This window comes from Tursiops truncatus, chromosome 5 (genome assembly GCF_011762595.2).
Source record: "Tursiops truncatus isolate mTurTru1 chromosome 5, mTurTru1.mat.Y, whole genome shotgun sequence".
Classification (NCBI taxonomy): domain Eukaryota; kingdom Metazoa; phylum Chordata; class Mammalia; order Artiodactyla; family Delphinidae; genus Tursiops; species Tursiops truncatus.
The window spans coordinates 97,117,912-97,130,058 of record NC_047038.1 but is presented as its reverse complement, the minus strand read 5'-3'; the positions used below and the strand labels follow the sequence as shown (position 1 = coordinate 97,130,058).

At 39.6% G+C, this 12,147-nt stretch overlaps 1 protein-coding gene and 1 non-coding gene across 14 annotated transcripts in view; both read left to right on the top strand.

Annotated features, from left to right (window-relative positions):
* Nucleotides 1-12,147, top strand: part of TMEM150C (transmembrane protein 150C) — a 76,107-nt gene that overhangs the window by 53,167 nt on the left and 10,793 nt on the right. For 11 of the 13 annotated variants that reach the window (XM_073805395.1, XM_073805393.1, XM_073805391.1 and 8 more), the window contains 4 exons: nucleotides 5,253-5,342; nucleotides 6,819-6,872; nucleotides 7,002-7,034; nucleotides 7,500-7,567. In XM_073805395.1, the coding sequence (XP_073661496.1) occupies nucleotides 5,263-5,342; nucleotides 6,819-6,872; nucleotides 7,002-7,034; nucleotides 7,500-7,567 (235 nt within the window). In that variant the 5' untranslated portion in view covers nucleotides 5,253-5,262. The remainder of the gene's footprint in view (nucleotides 1-5,252; nucleotides 5,343-6,818; nucleotides 6,873-7,001; nucleotides 7,035-7,499; nucleotides 7,568-12,147) is intronic. The other 2 variants (XM_073805399.1, XM_073805390.1) reach the window with 1 other exon arrangement.
* LOC117312496 (U4 spliceosomal RNA) lies at nucleotides 1,672-1,815 on the top strand. The gene has a single exon (XR_004526823.1). It is a non-coding gene; the product is annotated as a U4 spliceosomal RNA (small nuclear RNA).

The window sequence follows — 12,147 nt, the reverse complement described above, 5'->3', positions numbered from 1 at the left end:
TAGCAGCATTATTCACAATAACCAAAAGGTGGAAACAAGCCAAGTGTCCATTTACAGATGAATGGGTAAACAAAATATGGCATATACATACAGTGGTATATTATTCAGCCTTAAAAAGAAATGAAGGGCTTCCCTGGTGGCACAGTGGTTAAGAATCTGCCTGCCGATGCAGGGAACACAGGTTTGAGCCCTGGCCCGGGAAGATCCCACATGCCGTGGAGCAACTAAGCCCATGCGTCACAATTACTGAGCCTGTGCTCTAGAGCCCACGAGCCACAACTACTGAGCCCGTGTGCCACAACTACTGAAGCCCATGTGCCTAGAGCCCGGGCTCCGCAACGAGAGAAGCTACCGCAATGAGAAGCCTGCGCACCACAACAAAGAGTAGCCCACACTCGCCGCAACTAGAGAAAGCCGTGCACAGCAACAAAGAACCAAAGCAGCCAAAAATAAATAAGTAAAATTAATTAATTTAAAAACAAAAAGAAATGAAGTTCTGGGACTTCCCTTGTGGTCCAGTGATAAAGAATCTGCCTTCCAATGCAGGGGACACGGGTTTGATCCCTGGTTAGGGAACTAAGATCCCACATGCTGCGGGGCAACTAAGCCTGCACACCACAACTACTGAGCTTGCGCACCTCAACTACAGAAGAGAAAACCTGCAGGCCACAACTAGAGAGAAGCCCACGTGCTGCAAAGAAAGATCCCGCATGCCTCAACAAATATCCCACGTGCCGCAGCTAAGACCCAACACAGCCAAAAATAAATTAAATAAATAAATAAAATTTTAATAAAGGAAAAGAAATGAAGTTCTGATACATGCTACATCATGGTTGAACCTCAAGAACTTTATAATAAATGAAATAAGCCAGACACAGAAAGACAAATACTGTAGGATTCCACTTACATGAGGTAGCTAGAGTAGTCAAAATCATAGAAATAGAGAGTAGAATGGTGGATACCAGGGGCTGGGGGAGGAGGGAATAGAGTTATTGTTTAACGGGTATAGAGTTTCAGTTTGAGAAGATGAAAAGGTTCTGGAGATGAATAGTGGTGATGGTTGCACAACAATATGAAGGTACTTAATGCCACTGAATTGGACACTTACGATGGTTAAAATGGTAAAATTTTTACATTATGTATATTTTATCACACATACACAAAAATAATTTTTAAAAAGACCCTGTATAAGAGGATAGAGATGCTACAGACTTGAAGAAAATAAATTGCAAACTACATGTCCAAAAACAGACTAGTATCTAGAATATATGAAGAAATCTCAAACTGTTTTTTTATTCTCAACTGTAAAAAAAAAAAGAAAGAAATCCAAGTTGAAAATGGGTAAAAGACAATAATAGACATTTCACTGAAGAGAGCATACAGATGGCAAATAAGCACAGGAAAAGATGTTTAATATCACTAGCCACCAGGGAAATGCAAATTAAAACCACAATGAGATATCACTATATGACTCTCAGAATGGCTAACATAAAAAATTGTGATAGCACCAATTAACACTGATTATTTAATGATAACACCAAATAGTGATATCATCGATAGTGATAATGATGTGAAGAAACCGCATCAATCATACATTGCTGGTAGGAAAATAAAATGGTACAGCTGCTCTGGAAACAGTTTGACCAAGTCTTTAAAAACTAAACATGTATTAGCTTTGCGCAGTGGCAGTATTGTAGCCAATGAGGTTTATCCAAGGCGTGCTTATTGCTAACTGAAAACTTTTCCCAGTACCCCACCACCATAACGACTTGAAATATAGTCTGCAATGGCAATTTTTGACAGTCTCTATGGAGATTGAAAGAAAAAAACTAAACATGTATTAGCAAATGACCCAGCAATTGCAATCTTGGGTGTTTATTCCAGAGAAATAAAAACTTATGTTCTGAGACTTCCCTGGTGGCGCAGTGGTTAAGAATCCGCCTGCCAGTGCAGGGGACACGGGTTCGATCCCTGGTCCAGGAAGATCCCACATGCCATGGAGAAATGAGGCCCGTGCGCCACAACTACTGAGCCTGCGCTCTAGAGCCTGCAAGCCACAACTACTGAGCCCATGCGCAGCAACTATTGAAGCCCACGCGCCTAGAGCCTGTGCTCCACAACAAGAGAAGCCTCTGCTCGGCACAACTAGAGAAAGCCTGCACGCAGCAGCGGAGACCCAATGCAGCCTAAATAAATAAATAAATATTTTTAAAATAGTAATAATCAATTTAAAAAAACTTATGTTCCCACAAAAACCTGTACACTAATGTTCATAGCTTCTTGATTTGCAATGGCCAAAATCTTGAAACAAACCAGATACCTTGTAAGAGGTAAATCAACACAATTGGTCCATCCATACCATGGAATACTACACAACAATGAAAGCTACCAAACTGTTGATCAACACAAACCTTAGATGGTCTCCAGGGAATTATGATGAGTGAAAAAAAGTCAATCCTAAAGGTTGCATACTATATGATTCCATTTGTATATCATTCTTGAAATGGTAAAATTATAGGAATGGAGAACAGATTAATGGGTGCTAGAGATCATTAAGGAGGGTGCAGGGGAGGGAAGTGGGTGTGGTTATAAAAGGGCAACATTAGGGATCTTTGAGGTATTGGAACTGTCCTGTACCTTGACTGTAGTGGTGGCCACATGAATCTACAAATGTAGTAAAATTGCATAAACTAAATACACGTGCACACACACACACACACACACACACACACACACAGAAAGGAGAGCATGTAAAGCTGGTGGAATCTGAATAAAGTGAAAGGATTATATCAATGTCAGTATCTTGGTGTTGATATTGTACTGTGGTTATACAAGATGGGAAGACAGAGTGAAGGATGTACAGGATCTCTCTGTTTTCTTTCTTACAACTGCCCATGAATTTGCAGTTTTCTCTAAGTGGAAAAAAAAAAAAAAAAGCATAACCAATGTAAACTTCCAAGGCATCCTTTTAGGTTAAAAAAGGGAAATTTCATCTATCATTAGGCAAGGGATACAGTATGGTTTTCTCATAATTTGTATACAAGGTTTCCCTATGAGAATTAAACTAGTAAAAATAAAACAATTTAGGGCTTCCCTGGTGGCGCAGTGGTTGAGAGTCCGCCTGCCGATGCAGGGGACACGGGTTCGTGCCCCGGTCCGGGAAGATCCCACATGCCGCGGAGCGGCTGGGCCCGTGAGCCATGGCCGCTGAGCCTGCGCGTCCGGAGCCTGTGCTCTGCAACGGGAGAGGCCACAACAGTGAGAGGCCCGTGTACCGCAAAAAAAATAAAAAATAAAAAATGAAATAAAATAAAACAATTTAGGAGAGTAGCCATTAGCCACCTTAGCTGCTTCCAAAACAAAGTAAGAAAAGCAATGCATACTTAATGATAACCAGAGGGTAGAAAATTAAGAAGGTGGGCCTTCAATATATGTGTAAGAAAAAGGTATTAATTAATTTTTTGGAGCGTCATCTGAAGAAAGAAACTATTATTAATACTATCAGGAAGGGAGTCTGCCCTGTTCTAGAAAAGCGGGAGCCCAGAGAAGAAAGTGTTAAGCTGTCGTGAGGCCCTGCCCTTGTCCTAATAGGTGTATTGATCTGCTTGGCAGTTAAGAGTTGGCAGGGATGCCACTTACAGAACATGTATTTATGTGTGAGGTACTTTACCTGCCTTGTCATTAATCCTCAGCACAACTCTACAAAATAGAAGTTATCTCCATCATTAAACTAAGGCTTAAGAGATGAAATAACTTGCTAGTGAAATAACTTACTAGATCACACAACTAGTGAGTGGCTATTGTGCTTGATGCCTTGGTCTTAGAATTATCTCATTAACTCTCTTCACTCTAACTTCCTGCTTCAAAATTTTGATTTTCCATATAGACATTCCTAAAAGGGAAGCCCATGTGAATATTTAACCTTTTGGCAGTTCTGTTTTCACTGTATATCAGTTAAGTTGACACTGTGATTTACTCACCAGCCTAGTGTGAAAATGGTTCATAGGCATGAGTTCTTCTGCAGCTGATTATTCTGGGTATACGGGAGCATTCTGTTACTGTAAAAATATAAGATACTGAACTTGGGTTAATTTCCAAGGTACCACCACCCTGTGAGGCTTCAGTCTTTGATGCCCTTCTCCCTCTCTTAGAATTCAGTCTTCGTGCGGCAAGATGGGGAAATGGTGTTGCTGATTTAAGTAAATGGCTCAGGCTTACGGAGTCAGTTACAGGCAAAGAAGAAGTTGAGAACTAGGTCCCCTAACTCTTACTCCAGTGTAACCCTTTTGGCTGTACTCATCTTTTCAGAGCACCCTATTTCAAGGGGCAGATCCAGAAAAATTGGTTTACATGCTCAGTTAACATCCCTATTTTCTGTACTCCCTCTGCATCTTGGCTACTGGTGGAATTATTTTTGTTAGCATTATTGATAGCTTTATTATGAGCTCAATTTTCTGGACATAAATAAATGAATAGACACTGAAAAGTCATATTGTATTTGTTTAAAATGTTCATCGTTTCGACATCGTATAAACTGGGCAGCCATGCACCACTGGCTCAGATAATAGCTTTTATATATTGCATAGACTATTACATATAAAGAGTTATACTCATTAGACCTCAGTATTTCCACTGCCTGGTATAGTACCTGGCACAAGTAGGTTGTCAGTACCTGTGAACTGGATCAGATTGGATTAGACTGAATCAAATTGATTGAAAGTGGCTCTAATGTGTTTCGACTCCTAGATTCTGTAATTTATTTAACACCCCTACCCAAGTAGGTGTTTACACTACAGCATGTCTGTTCAAAGACACATTATTAGGTCAAGTTGTCTGTCCCCTGATCTGAAAGATCTACCTAATCAGGTAGGTCAGTTCTGGGAACTAAGACCTTCCTGAGACCTCGCAGATTACCAGCCTGGAAGGGAAGGCTGTGTTCTCTCTCTGTTCTCAGCACTGGGAAGGGCCAGGGAGTCTCAACACATGATAGCAGATATTGCAGAGGTGCTCAGAAATGTGGCAGCGCTGGTTCAAACCCAGTAAGTGACTTTTTGAAGTTAATTGTAAAACCCCAAATAATGAGCAGTGATATTTCCTTAGAGGTGCCACTTAATCACTTTACCCTTCTCTTTGTTAGGTCACCTGCGGAAGTCACTAGGGCACTTTATTTTCTTGAAACAGGTTTTTTTCCATCTTGAAAGAGTGAGATCAATTTTTGCCTTAGTTATTAATACCTGTTCATTTTATTTCAGGGGTACAGGCATGGATGGGAAGAAATGCAGCATATGGATGTTTTTACCCCTTGTATTTACCTTATTTACTTCAGCTGGATTGTGGATAGTGTGAGTATTCTCTTATTTAAGGACTCAGGTGCAATGTAGATAAAAATGTCAAGTGTTGATAGTATGGTTGCCCCTTCGTATCTGCAGACTGCACATCCTTGGAGTCAACCAACTGCAGATCAAAATTATTCAGGAAAAAAAATTCCAGAAAGTTCCAAAAGGCAAAACTTGAATTTGCTGCTCACTGGCAACTATTTAGATAGCATTTACATTGTATTTACAACTATTTATATTTTATTAGGTATCATAAATAACTTAGAGATGAAAGTATACAGGAGGATGTGCGTAGGTTACAGTTGACCCTTGAACAACAGGAGTTTGAACTGCGAGGGCCCACTTATATGTGGATTTTTTTCAATAAATACTACAGTACTGTATGGTCCATGGTTGGTTGAGTTCGAGGATATGGACCCTTGGATGTGGAGCTGACTATGGGACTTGATTATCCACAGCATCTGGTGTCCACTGCTGGTCCTGGGACCAATCCCCCACATATACCGAGGGACAACTGTTCATATTCATATGAATGTATTTGTAAATACTTTAAAATAATGTTTACTAATTCAATCATGCTAAATTCCCCATTTCTCTTCCCTTCTTGTTTCACCCAAAGTAGATAATAAGAGCAAGTAACAAATTATGCAAAGCAGGTGGTGAAGAATACTGGTGATGTGGACTCATTATTTGCAAGATTTGCTAATTTGACATTAACATGCTATAAAGATTCCATTCACAGTCCCGTTGATAGTCCAGTTTTTTGGTGTGTGTGACTGGGTCTGGTATGTTTATAAAATGGGTATCATTACATTAGAAGTCTTGCTTATCACAAAACATTCCCACACTTGCTTATTTCAAGTACTGTTTACTTCTAGAAAATTATTTTAGTTCCTTGCAGTTCATTAAGAAAGGTGGACACGTATTCCTGAGAAATTAGAAACTGAATCCTAATTTTAGTTGCCCAAAGTTGTATGGTCTTACTTCTTTGCTTCCCGGGTTCCAGATTATAATGATTGCCATTAATTAATTGCCATTAATTTTCTTTTGAAAATTACAGAAATACTATTAATGACATTTATGGTTCAGAGGGCTAGGTGAGCTATAGGTAAAGCATTGTAGTAAAACAACATTGTCCCAGTTAGAAAAAAATGAATATGATTTAATGTGGTTAGTCCAATAAAACTGGGAAACAAATGATTTTTGGGTTTTTTGTTTTGTTTTATTTTGTTGCGGTACGCGGGCCTCTCACTGCGTGGCCTCTCCCGTTGCGGAGCACAGGCTCCGGACGCGCAGGCTCAGCGGCCATGGCTCACGGGCCCAGCCGCTCCGCGGCATGTGGGATCTTCCCGGACCGGGGCACGAACCCGCATCCCCTGCATCGGCAGGCGGACTCTCAACCACTGCGCCACCAGGGAAGCCCGATTCTTGGGGTTTTTTACATTTCTTTGTTTTATAAATTTTTTTGTTTTTTCTTCATAGATACTTTATAGCTGTGGAGGATGACAAAATTTTCCCATTAAACTCAGCTGAAAGGTAAATTTATCTCTGGGTAATTCTTTGTTCATCAGTAGATTTAACAAAAACTTTGCCACTGATGAAGTTAAGCTATGCACAAGTGACCATGCTTTAACCTGAGCTTCTGGGTTTTCTTTTGTTATCCAGGAAACCTGGTGTGAAGCATGCACCGTATATAAGGTAACTTGATAATTCTCTTCTGATCTGTTGGATCTTAAGAAAGTTTAGGGTGTATTAGTTCTGGCTGCTAAGACGAAGTAGCATAGACTGGATGGCTTATAAACATGAGAAACTTATTTCTCACATCTCTAGAGGCTGGAAGTCCAAGATCAGGGTGCTAGCATGGTCAGGTTCTGATGAGAGCCTTCTTCCAGGTTGCAGACTGCCATCCTCTCATTGTGTCCTCACATGGCAGAAAGAGGGCAAGAGAACTCTTTAGGGTCCCTTTTATAAGGGCACTAATCCCATTCACCAGGGCTCCACCCTCATGATCTAATCACCCCCCAAAGGCCCCACCTCCTAATGCCTTCACATTGGGGGTTAGGATTTCAGCATATGAATTTTTAGGGGACACAGACATTCAGTCGATGGCAGAGAGTTATCAATTTTACTACAGTAATAATAAAACACTTCCTGTTTTTCAAGTATTGCAGGTGATGAACCTCCTGCAAGCTGTGTGTTTAGTCAAGTTATGAACATGGCAGCATTCCTAGGTAAGAAGAGCATAAAGAATGCTTTATGTGCTTTGGTATGTTTCTTTTTTATTTTAAATTCTCCCAAACTCATATCAAAATCATGGTGGACTTAGTTGATAATTCGGTATCATATCATGTCAATATGCTGAAGAGGCCTTTTTGTTTTGAGGGTCTTTTTTTCTCATGAATCCTTTTACATTCACCTGCTTACCTTACGTTTTCTTTTCCCTTTACCATCTTTAATCATTTCAGCCAATTCTTGACTTTATTTCTTTTGCTGCATGAAATAATATATTTCATGGGCCATAAAATCCTGCATGAGAATGTAATATTGTGCAATATGTTTGCTTTAAAAAGAATGCCTTATTTTTTCTTTCACTGGCAAGGATGAAAAAATGCTTAGGCTCTGTGATAAATATTGATGGGTGTAGATATTGTCTTTAAATCTAAAGGTCAGCCTTAACATTAGGGTGATGCTCTCCCCTGTGCCTATACACATATCAAGCTGGCAAATGGAAATGTAGGTTAAAAAAAAAAAGAAAGAAACCTTTTGTACTCATGTCTGGCCCCAATTCCCCACTTTTCCTTTAGGGACCAAGGCCCTCATTTAATATCCTGTCCCCTTTGTACTGTTCCCTGGGGATCGTGGGAACCAGCCATGCTCTCTGTCTTCCTCCAAATTGACCTTATAGCCCATTTCCTCCAGGCCAGGACTCTCTGTGTCTTTCAAAGGGTCAACCAGCTACCACCACTGGCATATTGTTGGGTCGGCCAGTGACAGCTAAATTTTTCAACAGTGGTTTTCTGGAAGTGTTTATTTTGCATAGTAAGACTTTCACTCCAAGTAAGAGAGAATGATGATGTTATTACCAAGGGAGTATTGGCACCTGTCCCCCAGAGAGGTGCCCTGTTATTTCATCTATTTATAAACACCCCACAAAGAAATTTCTATTCACTCTTACATGTTCCTTTTTAATGTTTGCTGTAGGAAAAGGGAAGACCTGTAGAATTCCCTGGAAAATCCAGGGAGACTGTTGGTCCAACATGCAACACAGGCAGAATCTTAGTTGGTTCAGAAGGCTGATAATGTGAGAAACATGGAGAATGTTCCCTGTGAGGCACCAGGGGAAGTGCTAGTGGGTCCGGTTTTGTGTCACTGCCTTTAGCCTCGAAGTTGCCAGGAGCTGTAGACTCACTCTTTTTTCCTAGCCTTGACACTACTCTTCTGAAGAGCTCTAATAAACATATTCATGCTAAGGCATAAATGACCTCTAAGGAGATATTTGCATTTAATAGAACACAAAGTCCCAAGGGTGAATCTGGACTTGCAGGGTCAGGGACCCTTCCCAGCCCCTCTGCAATCACACCACATAGGCCTGCAGGTTGTTACAGACTCATATGATCATCCCCACGGAGCACAATAATAACAATAATTAATGGCAGTCACTTAATATTCCAGGCACAATGCTGAGTGCTTTGCAAATACTACCTCTTCTAATCATGATACACAGGAGACTGCCTTTATGAGGAAGGAGACTGCCTTTATGAGGAAGCTATCACAGGCTGTCTGTCCTCCACTGGGCTTTAAAGAAACCAATGAACATGTTGGAAACAATATATTATCCTTTATATTCTTAAGACAAATTGATATGTCCCAATAGTCTTTAGTGTAAAATCTAAAATATGCCAGTTTGCACAGCTCACAAATTTATCCAGTTATAAAGCTGATGATTAACTCATTATAAAAGCATTTCCAAAAACACAGTCATGAAAACAAGTTCCCCTCTTGCAGATGACATTCGTCATCATCTGACTCTCCAGTCCTCCCCTGCTCCACCAAGAAGCAATTAAGTTTTTACTAGCTTTTGCTCTAAGGTATTACAGCATCCAATATTTATACTTTATTATCTTTCATCATTTTTAGTGCCATCTGGTAGACACAGAACTGATTAAGATTAGTGTTCAGTGGGAGTGAACCAACAATTATTTATCTGGGAATGAAAAAGAATCAGTTTACTAATGATTCTTGCTCTAAACTGTGGTTGCTTTTGTCTCCCCAGGCCTATCCCTCTTAGACCTCAGGCTGTTACTTTAGACGACATCACTGACTATAAGAAACAACATAGACCACCTGTAAATCACTGCTTGTTGGCAGCTGTATAGATGATAATTTATAACCTACAAATGAGTTGGTGTAGCAAAGATCTTATATCTTTTTGATGGACTAATCAAAGATCAAATGCTCAGTGATTTCCTTATAGAATTAGTTATGCTTTTTGTCCTGAATCCACACTTCCATTTCTCCTGGGGGGTGGGGTGTAAAGACCTAAGACAAATTTCTTTTTTTTTTAGGTAAGAAGTGGATTTATTTAGAGAGAAACACACTCCACAGACAGAGTGTGGGCCATCTCAGAAGTCAAAAGGCCCCAGGTTACAGGGTGGTTAGTTTTTATGGGCTGGGTAATTTCTTTTTTTTTTTTAACTTCCTAAATTTTATTTATTTGTTTGTTTGTTTATTTCTTTTTATACAGCAGGTTGTTATTAGCTATCCATTTGATACATATTAATGTATACATGTCAATCCCAATCTCCCAATTCATCCCACCACCACCACCACCCCACTTTCCCCCCTTGGTGTCCATACGTTTGTTCTCTACATCTGTGTCTCTATTTCTGCCTTGCAAACTGGTTCATCTGTACCATTTTTCCAGATTCCACATATATGCGTTAATATACAATATTTGTTTTTCCCTTTCTGACTTACTTCACTCTGTATGACAGTCTCCAGATCTATCCACGTCTCTACAAATGACCCAATTTTGTTGCTTTTTATGGTTGAGTACTATTCCATTGTATACATGTACCACATCTTCTTTATCCATTCATCTGTCGATGGGCATTTAGGTTGCTTACGTGACCTGGCCATTGTAAATAGTGCTGCAATGCACATTGGGGTGCGTGTGTCTTTTTGAATTATGGTTTTCTCAGGGTATATGCCCAGTAGTGGAATTGCTGGGTCATATGGTAATTCTGTCTTTAGTTTTTTAAGGAACCTCCATACTGTTCTCCATAGAGGCTGTATCAATTTACATTCCCACCAACAGTGCAAGAGGGTTCCCTTTTCTGCACACCCTCTCCAGCATTTATTGTTTGTAGATTTTCTGATGATGCCCATTCTAACTGGTGTGAGGTGATACCTCATTGTAGTTTTGATTTGCATTTCTCTAATAATTAATGATGTTGAGCAGCTTTTCACGTGCCACGGCCATCTGTATGTCTTCTTTGGAGACCAAGAAAAATTTCTTAAAAGGAATATTATTTTCTGCTCTGGAGAGGTTGTGAGGATAAACTAATAGCTGAATGATTTTGGTCACCTAATAGCGGCGTCTTTCCCTCCTTCAGCCAAAACATATTGATTGTCATGTTCTACTGCTGTCATAAATAAGAATTATTGATGCATAAACAGTAAAACTAAACAAAATGAAAAAGAATTTGGCCAGACACCAGTCTAGAACTGCAGTGAAGAGCTGCTGTTTTGAGTTTGAACTTTAAAAACCCGATCAGCTTCAAAATAAAAGAATTTAACAAAGAAAATAAGGAATTACTCTAATATTTATATTTTTTAACAGGCAGATAAATTAAATAAGGGACACTTGTATAGCAAAGGACTGTTGGGAATATCAAAAACAACAAAAGGGTGGGTTTTAAAAATCTTTTCTAAAACTGTAAGTAAAATTTTAAATTTTTAAATGAAACAAAAAATATATCTATTGAGCAGAATGTTAATGTGGTAAAAATTGGTTGACATATATAAAGATGGTTTTGAAATTGCCCTACTGCCCAAGAAAGCTTTTTCAATAAGGTATAATTAAATCATTACTTGGTTGTAAATAGACTTCATAACAGATAGTCTGAATCTGTCTGCATTTAAACCTGTTAATAAAACTGTTAATGGATCAGAAGCTTTATTATTTCCACAACCATAAAATTTCAACTAGACCCTATTATGGAAAGAAATTAGGCCTAGCCTCAGCTGATTAATAATGGAGTTAATAGGTTAAAAGGGCCAAGTGTGGTGTTTGGAATGCTGTTCTGGAAGTTGGGAATGTTGGGATGATTCCTGTCTTCAGGAAAGTTTCTGTTTCCTGGTTAATGTCATCATCTGTTCTTGATGAAATGACTTACCATCCGTATTACAAATGAGAAGGCTAGCAATGCTGGAGCCAGGAGAATAGTACACATCCAGAGTTCACTGGAGAGAAATGAGTAACACAGACAGTGGCACTGACTGTGTCCCTTTGGGTAGAGTGGCACAAACTACCTGGATGGTCAACGTGAAGAGCCATTTCGGTGTCTGCTTTGGCAGTGGGTTAGGGCTTCGGCGAGAGTTCCGACACCATCCTAGCCCTCCAAACTAGATGACAACCAGAAAGTTCCCAGAGCCATACTCTCCACTAGTCGTTTTTAAAAGAAATTAAATGTGCCGCCTCAGTATTCTGTCATTATGTGCTGACTAATATCCACACACAATTAATTAGCAAATGTCTCCCCTGGTGCCTTGTGTGGAGATTTCTGGTCTAAATCTAATGACTTCTTTA